Here is an 18,969-nt window from a genome sequence, read left to right as displayed (position 1 = left end):
ATAGTACAAGTATATGTGTGCAACAGCAAAGAAAGGATACATACTAAACATAATAGTGGTTATCTCCAAGGAAAGCAGAGATTAGAAGTTGAGCTTCTAATTATCTGCAGTGTTTTAATTCTTTTTAAAAAGGGAATGCTATCAGTATATTCTTTGTATAATTAAAAAAAGTTAGAGGAAATTCCTTATTTCTACCATCCTGTTCTGCTTCATTCTTTATTATTTTCTGGTATACCCAAATCAGTCTTCTTAAAGATTATCCATATTGGCTAGAGATTGAGCCTTATATAACAATCGACCTTGAAGGTACATAATAAGCAATTATTATGTGGAGTATAAATCTATTTATATTGCATGTGAACCCAGCTATCTGAATGGGCTCACACTATGAACAATGTGTCATTGAAGGCATCAGATCACCAAACCGGGAGCTAGAAAGGTCCTGCAGAGCTGGACCTTTATAGCCAACCTTTTGTATCAATCCGTCATTGGATGTGGACCGCCGAGGAAGGGGGCATGACCTTGAGCAAGGCAGTTCTTTTCAGCTAAGACAATTTCTAAAAAGGGTTGACATCTGCAAACTGTCTGCCAGCAGCACCCCCAGCAGCTTGAGGAATAAATCCTTCATTTCCAAAGGGAGATTTTTGTTGGCACGGTTTGGCATCTACTACAAATATTCATAGTTTAGTATTTTAAGTACTTTTTGGCTGCTGAATTTTAATCGGAATAAGGCATTTCCCCATGGATTTGAGTAATTTTTATAACATGATTTTTAGTGGTGGTGTCAATGCATTTAATTATATGTATGTATCAAAATGTATTTAATAATTCAATATTGTCAAACATTTAAAATGTTTAGAATTTTCTGCTGTTCTAAACAATGTTGCTGCAAATATTCTTGGAGTTGAAATCTTGTAGAAGTAGTAAATGTAGTCACAGAAGTAGGGCTATTATTATCCATAGTTATTTTATTAAGATAAACTTACAGAAGTAAAATTTCATGGAAAAATGTGCATTTTGAGGTTGCTGATATATGGTGCTATTGGGGTCATTTTTCCATACCAGTAATGTTCAACAGTTTCTGTTTCCTTGCTTTCTTGCCAACAAGGTTTTAAGTTTTATTTGTTAATAATTTGATAGGTGACAATAGTCTGTTGCAGTAATTTCTATCCAATGAACTATGGTTTAAATGAATATAAAACACAAATGGACGTTCCTTGACCTAAAATAATGACATTAAGTACTATATGGCAAGAGTAAAAAATTGATGCCAAACATTTTTGGCAGGGAAATAGAATCTTACCTTTAGACAAAATCTTAATTATTATTTATTCTTCTCTCCACAATTATAAAATAAGGAATTTAAGGTTTAGAGAGTGAAGTGACTTGCTCAAAGTCACTTACCTACTAAATATCAGAACCAGGGTTAGACCTACAAGCTCCAGGCCATGCCATCCACCTTTTCTGATTTTGGGGGTGCCAAATTTGTTCTTGTTTTCCAGTTTCTAACACCTTATCGACTATTCTGTAGTGTTTCTGAAACTGGGATTCATGAGCCCCTATGAAATGTGTTAGATTTTGTATTTCATTACAATCAGACAATTTTTAAATTATTATATATACATTTGTATTTCTTATGACTATCTTATGACAAGTACTGACACCTCATTTCAGTGCCCTGTTGTGTTTATGCCACAAAGCAGAATAGGGAAGAATGTCATCCAGAGTCAGGTTATGTGGATTTGAATCCTGGCTCCATCGGTTAATAGCTACATGACCAGGGCAATTCACTTATTAACCTCTGAGCTTCAGTTTCCTCATCTTCAAACAGTGCATACCATTTATATTTATCTGATAAAGATTTTGTGAGGAATCAACAGACAACATAAATTGCTTAGGGCAGTTTGGCGCACAGGAAAAGTTAGCTATTATTAATGAGACAGTTTACAGATAGAGGCCTGAAGAGGGGCATCCAGAGGCAAACCTTGAGGTGTGAGCATCCCTGGGGGCCATTGTCCATGACACTGAATCACTGTTGCACCACTGCCTTTTAGGACATTGTTGGTTCTTTGGGGTTGCAAGAGAATGAGGCACTTGCCCACCCAGAGCCTTCTATAAACTAAATCCTGGGTTTCTGGAACAAGCCAAGATCCATCTTCAGGCAGTTTACAATCTAGAGATAGTATTAATAACCTCCCTATGTCTGAGGACAAGTAAGATGCTGGGAGAGTAATGCTTGGCATTCAGGAAGCCTTAGGCTTGAATGATGGCACAGCTGCCTACAGGGAGCCTCATCCTAAGAACTGAGTCCAAGATTGTCTCTTCATCTCTAAGATGGGATAGCAATACCTCCCTGCAAGATCGCTGTGAGAATTACATAATGGAGAACAGCAGTAGCCTCTCAATAAATGGCACCTATTGTTTATATTTTTTGGAAAGCAGGGTGTAGGAGGAAGGAAAAGGAAAGAATTGGAGAATGCGAGACCAGGGGGTGGCAAAGGAAGGAGGGGAAGAAGAGCACAAGAGGTTCCTGAAGTAGAAAATGGTGACAGCCAGATGGCCACGATTTCCTCCTGGCCCATGGGAACTGACCACGCTGAGTGTGGTTTCACACAGGTTCCAAATTTGAATGCTGTCTCTCTGGTGTGGAACTGCTTAAGTTTGTTGTTAAAAACAACAACACGCAAGCACACACAAGTTCACAGCACCCGCCGCCACCACAATACCTGGTATTTTTACAGTGTCGTTGCTTTCTAGGCCTTCCCAAGCCCCGGCTGAGAATGAGTCTGCATTCACGCTGTAGGGGCAGGGCTTTTCAGCACCTTTTCCCTGACAGTTCCATTTCTGACCTAGAGATGAGCCGCTGGTGTTAATGGAGCTGTCATTTTCTCGCCTTCTCAGGTTTGTTTGTTGGTTTTTCCCCATTCCTTCACTTCATGGTGGGATCCTCTTGTTATCTGTTCTGTGCCCTCTGTAGATAGCATATTTGGTGGAAAATGTCTCAGGAAGGGTATGAAAAACAGATCCAGGCTGGAAAGAAAGGAAAATTCTACAGGGAACATAAGTCATAACATGAAAACGTTAGGAGGTAGGCAGGATGCCAGGCTTCTGGCAGTCATGCAGCCCTTGCTTCCCTCTAATGTTTTCCTGCCTCCGGAGAATGGAACTGACTTGAGAGACCTGGCATCTGTCTGCCTGAGGGCCTCCCTAAAGAGGAAGGATAGCTCCAGGTATTCTAAACTTCTGCTCTTAGTCCTGGCCCTCACACGCATGTAGAACAGCTGTTCCAGAACACTAGTGTGCAAGAGAATTTCCAGGGCTCATTAAAACACAACTCACTGGGCCAACAATTTCTGTTGTTCCAGGAGTGGGTCTGAGAATTTGCATTTCTAATGATGCCAGTGCAACTTGTGTGGGGGCCACACGTTGAGAACGATTGATGGAAAGTTCTACTGGCTATGAATCTCATAAACCACATCAAAATAACCCTCAGAACAACCTTGTGAAACATGTATTAACATTATTTTTTCCTATTAGAGGTGAAGAACAACTTGTTTAATGTCATGCCATTGTAAGTAGCAGAGCCAAGATTTGAATTCTGGTCTTTCTTGAATTCCAAGGCTGGGCTTGTGCATGATGCTTAGGGCAGGATGCTTCCTGACACTGGGGGTGTTAGTGTCCTAGCTGTTAGAACAAATACCATGCAACGGGTTGGCTTAACAAGAGGAATTATTGGCTCATGATTTCAGAGGCCAGAAGGCTTGCTTTCTCCCAGGGTTGGTATTTTCTGACTGACCAGCTATTTTTGGAGTTCCTTGGCTTTTGTGTCTCAAGACAGTGCACGTGGCGGCATCTTCTTTTTCTTCTGAGTACCATTACATCTACCTTCTCCCCATGGCTTCTTTTACTGTGTCCAGTTTCTTTTGCTTTATAAGAGCTGTAACACCTTCATTCAGTTTGGGCAAAACTTCACTAGTAACATCTTCAAAGGCCCTATTTGCAAATGGGTTCACACCTGCAGATACCGGGGACTGGAATCTGAATATGCTTTTTGTGGGACATGATTCAATCCTCAACACTGTGTATCAGCCAGGGGAGGACATGTTCCCCATGTAGCGATCTCATGCAGGAGGCCGCCACTCACCATCTTTCCCTGGCACCAGCCCCTCAGCTCTGGAGTCCAGACTGGCATCAGTATTTACACCCCACCTCTTTATATTTCCACTGTAGTGCCCACAGTGGGAAAACTGAGTGAATGTTCTCCCAGGTTTGGTTGAACAATTAGAGGTGGCCCCAATGCAAGGGCAAGATTTTTTTGAAGTCTCATGTGTTATCTCCAAAATTTCTGCATATTTTGCATCATTTTCCATTCTGTGTCCATGTTTAATATAATATAAATTGCTGTTTTTTTCCACGAATAACATTGGCTTTCCAGGATATGCCATGTTTTTTTCTCCAAACATGCATCCAACATGGATACTCAATACTTACTCACTCGGAGGTGCTATGGTGAAAAAGAAAGACTGAAACTAAGCAGACTTGGGTTCAAATACCACCTCTATCATTTACTAGGGAGTGATCTTAGGAAAATCACTCTGAAGTTGTTTTTACAGCTGTAGACTGTGCATCTTAAATACCTTCCTCACAAGGTTTGGTGAATATTACAGGTGAAGCATGGAAAGCGCAAGATATATTAGCATTTATAAATGGAGGTTGCTGCTGTTGCTTGTTATTACAGTGATTTGTTGAATGAATCAATAAATGAATGAATGAATAACCTACCCTCAAGCTGCAACACCCCTGGGCTGTAAATATTCTTCAGCCTGACACTGCCTGCCTGTGCCAAAGGCAGCCCACTGAGTGGCAGGGCTCCACTTCTCCTTCTCTCACAAGGTGGGCACCGGCTCTCCTCTGCAGCTGGGCAGATCTAGTCAGCCTGACACTTTCACGGCTCTTTAAGAGCAGATATCCTCATGTTCACTCCAAGGCCACCGATGGACTGCGAAGTGCTCCTCAACTTCAAGCCCTCAGTGAAGTCTTATGGGTAGTGTGCAATTCCAGGACTTTTATTTTTATGTTTGCTCAAGAAGTATGTGCTTCATATTCTACTAAATGAGTTATTAAGGATTACTCACATTTGCTATTCATAAACTCAAATTAGCTCATTACTAAATTTCCTGAGGGCTCTAATTCATGTCTGTGAAGTCAGGCTGCCTCAAAATGCTCAGCAACACTAAATGCTCAGCAACACTGCAAAGCCACCACTGCCCCCACACTCAGGCAGATGGTTAGACTCCTGCGACCTGAGGGAAGGTCACTTTGCTGTCATTGCGAAATCAGACTTGTTTTGAGTTGGTCATGGTTTTCAGCTACTGCTGGTTTTGCTTTTTAATTAGAAATTTTTGTTCATTGAACTTCATCATCATCATCTTAGCTGGTAGAGGATATTTAGTTGATGCTGTGGATATAGTGATAGCAAATTTGCCTCAAAGGTATCTTCAGCCTATAACTTTCCAATGACTAGATGTTAAGACATGAACCAGTGGTAGTCCAAGCCTGAATCATGCATCCATCCCCTCTGGCTAAACAGATACATACATAATCCGTCCTGTACAGTGCTTATGTAAGTATTTTGGTTATCTGGTGCTATATAACTACCTCAAAACTTACTGGCTCAACAATCATTTTATTATTCTTTGTGATTCTGTGCATCAGGAATTCAGACAGGGTCCAGCAGGAATGGCTTATTTCTACTCCGCATTATGTTTGCTAAGGATGTTAAGCCCAAAATGGCCTCTTGTTTTACACGTCCAGTACCACAGCTCCGATGGTTTGAATGAGAGAGGGCTGGCTTGAACGGCAGACTGGGCCTTGTATATGGGGCTTCAGATGCATTATCAGCGAGGTTGGTTGCTCAGTTCTCCTCCACGTAAGGTTAAGCCTTCCTCTCTCCTTGTGACCTCTCCATGCGGTCTCTATATAGTCTCTCCTGAAAGGTGGCTGAACTTCTTACACAGCAGTTCTGTACTCCCAAGAATACAAAAGTGGTTGCTTTCAGGCCTCCTTAAGGCTTAGGCCTGAAACTGGCACAGCATCACTTCTACTGCATTCTCTTAGTTAAAGCAAATTACAGGCCTAATCCAGATTCAAGGAGAAGGGACTAAAAGCGTATGGATATCAGGACGCATGGTATTTTGGGGACCATAAATGTAAGAGACTACACAATAGTGACAGTTCATTGATGCATTCAAGCAATTTAAATAACTTGTCATATATTGTTCTAATTTGCTAGCTGCTGGAATGCAAATATACCAGAAATGGAACAGCTTTAAAAAGGGGAATTTAATAAGTTGCTAATTTACACTTCTAAGGTCATGGAAATGTCCAAATTAAAGCAAGTCTATAGAAATGTCTGATCTAAGGCACCCAGGGAAAGATAACTTCATTCAAGAAGGCCAATGAGGTTCAGGGTTTCTCTCTCAAGTGGAAAGGCATGTGGCAAACATGGCAACATCTTCTAGCTTCCTCTCCAGGCCTCTTGCTTCATGAAGCTCCCCCAGGGGCATTCTCCTTCATCTCCAAAGGTTGCTGGCTGGTGGATTCTTTAGTTCTCATGTCTCTCCTGCTCTCGTCATTCTTGTCACACTGTCATGGCTCTGCTGTCTCAGAATCTTGCCATTCTTAAAAGGAACTTTCTCCAAAATGCTTCCTCTTTTAAAGGATTACAGTAAAGTAATCAAGACCCACCTAGAATGGGAGGAGCCACATCTCCCTCTATTCAAAAGCTAATACCCATAATTGGATGAGTCATATCTCCATGGAAATAACCTAATCAATTTTCTAACTGATAGTACTGAAAAGGGATTAGAAGAAATGGTTGCTCCCACAAGATTGATTAGGATTAAAACATGGCTTTTCTAGGGTACATAAATCCTTTCAAATCAACACATATGCTATCGGGTTAAGAATAATAAAGTGACTAGGTGAGTTATAGGTTTATGGGACATTATTTTAATATTAAAATATATGTATTGATTCATGTTTTTATTATAATGTAAGTGATATCATCAATAATTTTGCTCCAACTTGTTTCTTTTGTTCCTTTCCAATTTTTTGTTAGCACCCAATTCTTCTTCTAATAGGAAGTGCAAATAGGTGAAGTGGGATCTTTTGCTCCACCCAAATGAGTCTTGGTCAAAAACGTTTGGGAATCATTTTTCTCATGGTTAAGAAATGAATCCTCAGGGGTGCACAGGTAGTTCTGTTGTAGAATGCTTGCCTGCCATGCAGAAAACCCGGGTTCAATTCCTGGTCCATGCACTGCCTCCCCTCCCCCCACCCAAAAAAGACCATTATGTACAGAATTCTCTGTGATATTCAAATCACATATCTGTGTATCTATAGATATAGATATAGAAATACATAGACATATATGTAAGGGGACATTGAAAAAAGGAAATGAATCCTTAGAAACTTGCAGTAGTGTGGGCTATAAAGTGAACATAGCAGTGTTCCTGTTAAAGAAGCTCAGATAGTCAAGTAAAGAAGAGCATTGGTAAGTACACGACAGCGTGATGAGAGCTATGACGGAAAAAAACCCAAGGTGTTACTGGAGACAGAGAAGATCTACGCAACCCTGTCTGGGCAATTAAAGGGAGCTTCTTGGGATAGGTGACACTTGAACTGGACATTGAACACTCCATAGGAGTTACAGGATTACAGAAGGAGCAGCAGGAGAGAGCCCAGAGATGGGGCAGTTACGAAGAAATAATGTGTCACAAGTCTGGGAAAAGAAAGGGATTCTTATCCAACTAGCTTTTAGTCATTCTTCCCTTAAAAATGTACTTATTATGGATTTATTATAAATCTTTGGATACACATAAATAAGCTCTCCTGATCTGATGTCATACTCATGAATTTATGTTTTTATAAGAGCAAAAAGGAGATGAAGAGGTGTTTGTTCCTGGATAATTGGCTAGAGTTGATTCATTCGAATGAATAGAGACCTGAGGTGCAATTCAATAAGCATTGAATTTGCGTCTTCCTTCTGACTTGTGATTTCCATGCTGACATCTGTACAGAACAAGTAGAGTTTGATCCAGTATATAAAATTGCAGAGCTAAAAACCATTATTCCAACCCCCTCATTTTATAGGCAAGGAAACTGAGGCCCAGGGAACTGAAGCAATTGCTCAGAGTGACATAGCTGAAATGATATAAAGTATTCCTCTCCCATCCAAGTCAGACAATATCCAATCTGAGTTTTATTTAGAAAACGCTATTAATTTTTTTTTTCTCTCAGGAAAGATGCTCAGGGTGGTAAAAAGATTTTCATACTATAAAGAATCTCTAAGAGGGGAGTGATTGGGCAGGCTGCTGAAAGGGAAATGCCAAGCAGTGTTGGCTCAAGCAAGATGTCTTGTGTGTTCGCTGTCATTTTTATCAAAGGACAGGAAATCAGAGGTGAGAAGCTGCGTGGGGCATACTCAGCAGATACCATCTGGAGTCAGACAATGTTTATTTTCCTGATGGAAATAAAGGACTATGCAGCTCCTTCCATGTTATGTCAAGCACTGACTTACAATGGAATATCAATGAGAGTAATATGACTGCTTATTGAATTATTAGACACATACCTCTTCACCATATTAACCCTACTCAGCATGGGCATCAGCTCCTTTGGGAAGCTTTTCCTGATCCCCTATACCTACTTCAGATACATTAGATGGCCCCATAATTCCCTGTGCATAACTTTATCACTACTCCTCTGTTTGGGCAACTATCTCCAGTTATCTATCTCACATGCTAGAGAAATATATAGAACTCTAGGGGAACACAGCTGGGAGAACAGGTTAATCTGCTCAGAGTTCAAACAAGCTATTAAAATGAAATAATACTTGTATCTAGAACCAGACAAAATGAGTAGTAGTTTGTTATGCTCATAACAGGAGGAAAGAAGGACATTCCTGATAGATTAAAGACATAGTATATTTGTCAGTCCATTAACTAATATATATTGAGGCACATTGCCAGGTAATTCGCCAGGTGCTGGGAATACAATGTTCAGAAAGCAGGTAGTAGATTGGCTTGACTGGCGTACAGACATGTGGGGCAGAAGGCAATTGGGGTCAGACCGAGGAGGTGTGCTGTTATTGCAGGTAAAGGACCGTCTGGAACTGGCTTAGGAGCCAGCCCTTTAGCCTCTGAAGGGATTTAAAGCAAATGAGTCTTGGAGTCAAATGTGGTTCTAACTGAGGAAGATCTCAATGAACAAGTATGGAGTGATTCATGAGATGTACCGTTAAGTGAAAAAAAACAATGTGCAAAGAACTAATATTCTATCTTTGTGTAAGAAAGAGTGAAAATAAGAAAATATCCATGTATCGGCTCATTTGTGCTAAGCTAGAAAAGCATATGGTATTATAAGGCATGGATGGAAAGGAGGTGGAAAGGAAGTAGAGGGAAACAGTAAAATGAATGGGGGAAAATGACATTGAGCTTGTTATAGTTCTGACTTTTGCAACCATTCTAAAAAAGAATCAGTGATGATGGGGAAAACCCCTAAAGTGAAAAACAAACAGAAATTTTAAATGGGCATGGAAACAACTTACCTGAATAACGTTTTTTTAATTATTTATTTTTTATTGATATGTAATATATATTCCTATACGATATAATCATCCAAATTGTACAATCAATGGTTCACAATATCTTCTTATAGCAGTGCATTTATCATCACAATTGACTTTTTTCCATTTTCTTTTAAATTATCTAAGTAACTTTTGAACATGTATTTTGAGGATATGTTCTCAGGCTAAAATCAAAAGAACTGTAAGTATTGAACCCTGGTTTCGTTTTCCTCAGAGGTATGATTTAGGAATTCTAAACTACTTTTTATGATTTTTGGATTGAGCAAATAAGTATTTGTATATAATGAATCAAAGTTTCTCACTGTTGGAGTAGGGAGTTTAAAAACATGGAATGAGGAGAAGACTATAACTCACCCTGTAATGTTGGAGATATCAGTATGAACTCAGAGTTTCTAAAATAGATAGATAGGTGGAAAGAGATAGATGATAGAGGGAGGTAGTTCAGATAGATTAGATAGATAATGAAAAGTAAATGATAGGTAGATAGATGGAAAGAGAAGATGATAGAGATAGATAATTTAGATAGATTAGATAGATAGGAAGGAAGGAAGGAGAGAGGAAGGGAAGGAGGGAGGGAAGGAGGGAGAGAAGGAGGGAGGGAGGGAGGGAGGGAGGAAGGAAAGAGAGAGAGAGAGAGAGAGAAAGAAAGAAAGAAAGAAAGAAAGAAAAGAAAAAGAAAGGAAAAGAAAGAAAGATAAATAGATTGAGAATAGGATGGGTGGGTGGATGGATCGATGGATGGATGGATGGATGGATGGACAGGGAGATAGACAGTCATAGAAGTGTGTACATGTTTGTATTTTCTAGCTCTGTCACTGAGGGGGCCGAGAAGCAATTACATCCCAGTAGAAATGAGCACACCTATTGCCCAAATCTTGCTTTCAAATACTATACTCCACTAAAAGGAATCATGGTTTCTTGAAGAAATGGTTGATTTCAGGGTTGGGACTGAGAAAGTCCAAGATGAGCCTGAAATATTTTTTAGTTCTAGAAAATGATATGCTCAAAAATGATGGGGACATGCCCAAAAGACAAGAAACCACCTTTAATGAGTTTCTACTAACCAAATCTGGGACAATTTGAGAATCAAAACAAATAATAATAATGGAGCGTAACCCATTGAATAAAATAAGAATTCATATATAGATACATATGTTATATATATATATATATTTACTTACACAAATATTAATATATAAAAACAAGCCTATATAAATAAACTGACATGAATAAATAAAGGGAAAGGGAATAGCCTTCCTTATCATAGAATCCCAACTAATAAATATAAAAGGAAGATGGAATTAGAAAGACACCGTCATAGTTATAATTGACCCAAGCAAGAATCATCAGTGGATGCTAAAACTAGTAGATAAAAATGTAATTACAAAATTACAACAACCTGGAGCAGGATAAGGCTAAACTCAGAAATCTGTGGCAAGCACTCAAGACTTCTCAACTCAACTGCCACCAGATGATTGTTTGCACTATATTGCTAAGTGTTCTATTTGCAATAGGATAATAATAATTGCTTATTGAGTGTATTTATTTCTCCTCCTTTACACCAGTGGCTTTCCACATAGCCCTAACCCAGCGTAAGAAATACCTTCTACATTGTGATCAGTATACACACGTATGTATAAATGAAAGTATCATGAAACAAACTTACCCTTACTATGGGAGGTACACGCTAATATTTTCAATTCCATTCCATTCTATCCAGTTCTATTTCATGTTTTTAAATGTTGGTCTTCACATGCTACTTTAATTTCAAAACCCACTAAACTGATTTAATGACCGATAGTAGGAAATACATTGTGCTAGGAGAGGCTCAAAGGAAAGCTGGTCCAGACTGTAAGTGCTTGAACCCAGCCCCCTTCCCCTTCCTCTGGCTCCTGCAGCTGGGACCAGCTTGCATTCAGTCTAACCTCTCTTTTATTGATTAGAGAGGAAAGAGAACTGGTTTCATTCATCAGGATGTTAGCCCAACAGGGAGTGCATTTGAATTTCGGAAGTGGCTCACCAGAGGAAAGTAAGCAGCTAAAATGTGAGACTGAGAAACCAGTGAAGGAGAGAAGATCTCACCTTTCAAATCACTCCACAGAAACTTCTGTTCCCTTGAGGTCTCTACAGCCTGAAGCATTTTCATCCCATGAAGGAGTATTCTAACACTACCTCTCATGTGAGACCTGTAAAATGTCCCAGAGTTTGGGAATATGACAGTACATTACAGGGCATATAATTTGCCACCTGAGCCCTGCCCCAAGCTGAACAGCTGTCTGATTTGATCTCTGTGCCCTCTTTAGGTAGAGAGCTCCCCCTTGAGAACCACTTCTGTAGGTCATTCAGAAAAGAATACTTGGGACTATATAGATATAGTTTCTTAATATGTATAAGAAAAATGGCATATATCCTAACACTCTCATTCACAATGTCTTTTCTGCTTCTACCAGGAAGAACCAGGATTTCTGAATTTACCTTGACGCCAGACAGGAGAATGTTGCTTGAGGAATAACAGAGGTCTTGGCTCATCCGCTGAGAGGTGCCTGCTGCTGCCATACACACTTGAGTCCTCCAAGAAGTCTCCTGGAGGACTTGTCCATTGCACAAGTGCAATGAGGAGGCCCTAAGCTGGGCCTTGGCTTCACTGTGGGGAACAAAACTCCGACCCTGGTCTGCAGGTGTTCACACCCAGGTTAAAGATGAACGAGGAACAGCGTGTCTCCCTCACTCCAGAGGAATTTGACCAACTCCAGAAATATTCAGAATGTGAGTAAATGGCTTAACCTGTCGGGGATGGCATCTCCTCATGGTTGAGGGGATCATTTCTGGAGAACGGAGCTGTACAATCATTGTATAGCCATAGAGAATGAGATTGGGTCTCACAATTTATATTTCCTTATAAACATTGAATTAGTGTTTTCAAATATAAAAATGCAATTATTTTTAGGTCCTATAAATAATATGTGCTCACCCTAGTAATTTAGAATACACAGAGGGAAAAATTTAAAGTAGCTGAAAATTTAAAAATAAACTCTAATAATCTATTGGGCACCCCCTCCTGTGTATATTGCTCAACCAATCCAAATGTATTTTTTTTTACTTTTGCTTGTGTTTTGCATCTAACATAATATCATACATTTTTTTCCCTCAGGCCATTAAAAACTCTTTTCAGCATAATTTTTGGAGGGCCTCACACTGTGCAGTTACCATTTAATATATTCTGGTGTTTGGACCCAATAACTTCTTTACGTTTGTGGTGGGTCTCTTATAGACAGTATATAGTTAGGTCATGTGCTTTTTTTAAAATTCAGTTTTATCGATATATATTATGTGTTCACATACCATCTACTCGTCCAAAGTATATAATCGCTAGTTCACGGTATCATTGTATAGTTATGCATTTATCACAATTGATTTTGAACATTTTCATTACTCCAAAAAAGTAATTAGAATAGAAATAAAAGTAAAAAGAACACCCAAAATATCCCATATCCCCCATAACCTCCTATTATTTATTTATTATTTTATCTTTATCTTCTCACATATCTGTCCATACGCTGGATAAAGGAGGTGTCCCAAGGTTTTCACAGTCACATGGCCACACCATAAAAGCTATGCAGTTAAATGTCGTCTTCAGGAATCAAAGCTACTGGATTATAGTTCAACAGTCTCCAGTATTCCCTTTAGCTATTCCAATACACCAAATAACTAAAGAGAGATATCTATATACTGCATAAGCATCACCTCCAGAATGACCTCTCTCAGTCATTGAAACTTTATTTTCTTTCATTTCTCTCCCCCTTTTTGGTCAAGAAGTCTTTCTCAATCCCACGATGCCAGGGCCAGGTTTATCCCTGGGAGTCATGCCCCCACGTTGCCAGGGAGATTTACCCCCTGGGAGGTATATTCCACATAGACGGGGGAGGGCAGTGAATTCACCTGTGGAGTTGACTTAGAGAGAGCAACCAGAGAGGTTCTCTGGGGGTCACTCTTAGGCATAATCATACATAGGCTAAGATTCTCCTTTAAGTTTCATAAGGGCAAGCCCCAAGATTGAGGGCCTGGCACATCAAATTGGTAGTCCCTAATGCTTGTGAAAATATCCTGTCTTCCCCAGGTGGGGAAGTTTAATATTTCCACATTTTTCCCCAGTCCCACAAGAGGACTTCATAAATACTTTTTTATCTTCTGCCTAGATTACTTTAGGATGTATCAGGCATCACACTAACCTGTACAAACTAACAAGATCTCACTTCTCATTCAAGGTTCCAAGTATTTATGATGTTCAAGTAAGCTAACCTTACAAGTTAAGTTAGATAGTGTGCTACCAAAAATTTAAATTTTGCACCAAATGAAAATCTCTTCCTTTGGTCTCACACAGATTTGAAGTTTTAAAATACAGTCAATATCATCCTTTAACCTTTAGTCTGATTTACCCTAGTCCTAACAGGTCAGCTTCATTCATATCTCTAGGTGAAGTCTGATCTCTTTTTCAGCTTTTTTTGAAATAATTGCTATAAGGGATAATGCTGACTTTCATAACTGCAGAGCTCTAGCTCTGAGTCACAGGTGTAAGACTGATACCCAAGGTTCCAGGAAACGTGGGTCATGCTTTTTTTTTATCTTTTCTGCCTTTTGACTAGAGAGTTTAATCCATGTTCCCTTAAAGTCACTACTGACAATGCAGTACTTCTACTATTTTGCTATTTAGTCTTTATAAATCTTGTAACAGTTTTTGTCACTCAATTCTTCCATTAATGCCTACTTTTATACTTATTTGATTTTTTTGTATCATACCATATTGAATGCCTTTTCATTTCTTTCTGGATATATTTTTTATATATTTCTTTTTGGTTACCTTGGGGCCAAAATTTAACATCCCGAAGTAGATAACAATCATATTTAGTTTAACACTGACTTTTACTTCAATAGCATAATACCTATAAATGTATATATGTAAACATCCCCCCCCCCCCCTTTTTTGGTACTTGTTACCAATTATGTCTCTGTACATTCTATTTCCAAAGTCATAGATTTAGCATTTATATTAGTGTGTTAAGCTGCTGGAAAGCAACATACTAGAAATGAAATGGCTTTAAAAAAGGGGTATTTAATAATTACAAGTTTACAGTTCTAAGGCCATGAAAATGTCCAAATTAAGGCACCAACAGGAGGTTGCATTCACTCAAGAAAGCCTGATATCATCCGGAACACCACTGTCAGCTGGAAGGCATGTTGCGGGCATCTGCTGGTTCTTGCTCTCGGTTCCGTTGCTTCCAGCTTCTGATGCCAGTGGTTTCCTCTCTAAGTGTCTGTGGGCCTATATGTAGCTCCTCCAGGACACAACTGTGTGTTCTGCTTGCTTAGCCTCTCATGGGAAAGCACATGGTGACATCTTCTGGGCTCTGCCCATGTGTAGGCATCTGCTCTCTCTGTAAGGACTCCAAGCATCTGCAAGCATCCATGTCTCTGTCAGCTCTGAAGCAACTGTTCCCCAAGCATGTGCATCTGCTCAGCTCTAAAGTTTCTCCAAAAATGTTTCCCCTTTTAAAGGACTCTAGTAGACTAATCAAGACCCACCTGGAATGGGTGGAGTCACATCTCCATCTAATCAAAAGGTACACCCATAACTGGGTATGTCACATGTCCATGGAGATAATCTAATGAAAAGTTTCCACTCTACAGTATTAAATCAGTTTTAAAAGAAATGGCTGCCCCACAAAGATTGGATCAGGATCAAAACATAGCTTCAAACCAGCACACCATTTCTTTTTATACATTGACATTATAGCACCTGTGAGAAGTGGAGTTAGATACCAAATGATGCAATACAGTAGTACTGGTGTTTATAGTTAGCCAATGGTTGCCTTTAGCAGAGTTCTTTATTTCTTTATGCCATTTTGAACTTACTGTCTATTGTCCTTTCCTTTCAGTCTGAAGAACTCCCTTTAGCATTGCTGGTAGGGCAGGTCAAGTGGTGATGAACCCTCTCAGCATTTCTTTATCTGCAAATGTCTGAATCTCTTCCTCACATTTGAAAAAATGTCTCACCAGATATAAAATCCTTAGTTGACAGTTGTTTTCTTTCAGCACTTTAAGTATTTCAACCCCCCGCCTTCTTGCCTCCATGATTTCTGATGAGAATTTGACACAATCTAATCTGTTAATCTAACTCCCTTGTACATAACATGTTGCTTTTTCTTTTGCAGCTTTCAGGATTCTCTCCTTGTTCTTTGCATTAGACAGTTTGATCAATATGTGATGAGGTACATTTTTCTTCGTGTTTATTCTATTTGGTATTCTTTGGGCTTCTTGGATGTGTATATTCACAGCTCTTGTTAAGTTTGGGAACTTTTCTGTCATTATTTCTTTGCATATTCCTTCTGTCTGTCTTCTCTTTGGAAAACTCCCATAATGTGTGTATCGGTATGCTTGACCGTGTACCAGAGGTCTCTTGGGCTATTTTTGCTTTTTGTAATTCTGTTTTCTTTCTGCTGCTCAGCCTGATTAATTTTGATTGTATTGTCTTCCACTTCACTTTTTCTTTCTTTTGCCAGCTACAGTCTGCTGTTGAAATCCTAGGAATTTTTTATTTCAATTATTGTGGTCTTCAACTCCAGCAGTTCTGATTGTTTCCTTTTTAAAATTTCTCTCTTTGCTAAAATTCTAATTATTCTCATTCATTCTTTTCCTTATATCCTTTAGTTTGTTCTCTGTGTTTCCCTTCATCTCCTTGAGCATACTGAAGATAAATTTTTAAAGTCTTTATCTGCTATATACACAGTCTGATCTTCTTGGTAGATGATAGTGATTTCTGGATTTTTATCCTCTTCCTTTGGATGAGCCACGATTTTTTGTGTGTGTATTTCTTGTAATCTTTCTTTGCACACTATACATTTTAATATTTTAAAATATTAAATCTGAGTAATTCTTCCTTGATATGTCTATTTCTTGAGTTTATAGCCAGCAGGTGATGTGACAGAAATTTTCTTAAGTGTCAGCCTTAAGATAGGAGTATCAGGAAGGTCTACCCAAGGTCAATGCAAAGTATACAGTCCTCCCCATCTTTTCTGGGCCTGTGTCTTATCCTAAACTTGTGCTTGCTAGTTGCATAGGACTTCCTCAATTTACAGGAGTTTAAATGCCTCCTCTATTTCCCAGGAAATAGAGTTCCTCCTTCTCCTGGGTGTTTAAAGCAGAGAAACCTTTGCCCCAGGCCACCTGCCTCAATTGTTTCTTACCCTGCTTTCATTATCTCAAGCTGCTTTTGCCTGGAGGGCAAATTCGGGGGTGGGGGGTGGGGAAGGGGGCATGCCAGAGAATACTTTCCCACCCTGAACAAGCCAGGGACTCACAAAGGGGGTGCAGATCAGTTCCACATTGCCCTGGAGAGGGATGAGGGAGGGGCCAGGAAGGGCACCAGATGCTTCTTCCATGGCTCCCCAGAATTGTGCTTTATTGATCTGCCCAGCAAATGCAGACCTTCAACTATTCCCCACAGCCCGGAGGATATGTACTGTCTTTAATTCTCCTCCACCACTTTTGTCCAGGATGAATTGAAAGAATGGCTACCCTCAGAGCAGGAACCCAGTTAATCAAAAGTGATTGTGATCAGCAACCAGCCCAGTTTAGCCTAAATCTCAGGGAAGTGGATTTTTATGTTCCTTTCTGGCACCAGCAAGCTGCGACAAGGGCTGGAGCCCACTGCAACTTGCCATGAGAGTTGGGGATGGGCACAAGTCTCTCAGTGGAGAGAGCAATTTACTAGTCTTTACTGTAATTTACCAGTCCCTTCTTCTTGCTTTTCTCTGGATGCTGTACACAGTTCTACTGAGCTTTAAATAGTTGATTCAAATACTTTCTGCCTGTTTAATAGTTGTTCTGGTGGAGGGACTGAATCCTGGAGCTTCCTATTCTGCTCTCTTCCCACAATCCTCTCTCTCTCTATCCCCCAATGACTTCTTTCAATATCCGTTAGATACTGAGTTCTAATGTATGTTGCTTTCTTGATTTTGTTCTGGGAAGACCTCAATATTCAATGGGGCTCTTGATTTCCCATTAGTTGTTCCCAAAAACCATTTCAGTTCATCAAGACACAGTGGTGAGATCCACCTTCACACATAGCCACACAACTGTGCCCCAACAGGCCACTCAGTTCTGATAAGTGACAGAAGTCTGTCCAAGCTGGGGTAAGACCCAGCTGATGCACTCTGCACACACAAAATGACCATTTTTTTACTGTGCAGAGGCCTGACTTTTTACAGAGCCCTTCGTGGTGCAGAGCTTTCAGCCTTGTGACATGCCCCACCCCTTTGTTCTAACCATCCTCTCCCTTCATGTTAATCCTGCTGGCACTTTCATAAATCACTAGGCCTGAATTGCGTCAACCTGCCCAACAGAACTCTCATAGGCCTCTTCCCCAGTGCCCTTTTGGCAGTCCCGCCTACCTTCGCACTAGGCAGGCAGCTCTTGTCCACAGCACTGGCTAGGAATCAGGGTGTCTGATTCTCAGGCCAGCTCTACCTCTTACTGTCTGTGATGTGACAGCTCTTAACTTCCCTGAGCCTCGGCATTCTCTCCCATGGTCCCTACCACCCTTATGCTCCCCAAACGTCAACAGAGCCCCATAGGATTACTGATAGTCTCCCTTCTGAGGCCCTGGAGCCACAGCCTCTTGTCTGAACTTGATGGATTTAGAGAAATTCTGTAACATATTGACAAGAAGCAAGGACTCACCCTCCAGGGTAAATTCAATTTCATTCAGACTGTTCTGTAGGTCAGCAAAATGCTAAACTCTGTTAAGAATGAAAAAGCAGCACACAGTAAAGCCCTGTCCTGTAAAAATTAGAATCTATCTAGGGAGTCAGAAATGCATGACACAAGTAAAGGACAGCTCTAAGACAACAAGCAAACAGGTTCTGGTGTAGGTGGCTAAAGTAAATGCATGAATAAGAAGGAAATTGAAAAACAGAAAACTGGTATGAGAAGCTTTCACTGTGTAAACTTTGTGAAAGAAAGAAGTTTAAAATGTGGGTAGTGATGAGAGGGGGTGAGAAACAGTGGATGCAAAGGTCAAAGGACATAAAGGAAGAGGATATGGATGGGGTGGTAAGAAGAGCTTCTGGGCTAGAAAGGAAAGAAGGAAGGGAAAGTGGAGGACATAAGGAGGGGTGGACCTTGGGCCCTACATGTCAAAGTGTGGGCTTTAGACCAAGGTGGCAAAATTTAGTGTCATAAATCTGCAATGTGTGTCAGGAAGCTGCCAGGTTGAGGGATTAAGCAGGGTTCATCAGATGAAATCTAGTCTTAACTAGGTTGAT

The 18,969-nt window shown here is 40.0% G+C and overlaps 1 protein-coding gene across 4 annotated transcripts in view; it reads left to right on the top strand.

Moving 5' to 3' along the window:
- Positions 1 to 18,969, top strand: part of DGKG (diacylglycerol kinase gamma) — a 206,791-nt gene that overhangs the window by 16,858 nt on the left and 170,964 nt on the right. For all 4 annotated transcript variants that reach the window (XM_077117823.1, XM_077117820.1, XM_077117821.1 and 1 more), the window contains one exon: positions 12,100 to 12,415. In XM_077117823.1, the coding sequence (XP_076973938.1) occupies positions 12,349 to 12,415 (67 nt within the window). In that variant the 5' untranslated portion in view covers positions 12,100 to 12,348. The remainder of the gene's footprint in view (positions 1 to 12,099; positions 12,416 to 18,969) is intronic.

Source organism: Tamandua tetradactyla, chromosome 10 (assembly GCF_023851605.1).
Source record: "Tamandua tetradactyla isolate mTamTet1 chromosome 10, mTamTet1.pri, whole genome shotgun sequence".
In the NCBI taxonomy this organism is placed as follows: Eukaryota; Metazoa; Chordata; class Mammalia; order Pilosa; family Myrmecophagidae; genus Tamandua; species Tamandua tetradactyla.
The sequence above is the reverse complement of the archived record's forward strand: the minus strand, read 5'-3'. Positions and strand labels throughout refer to the sequence as shown.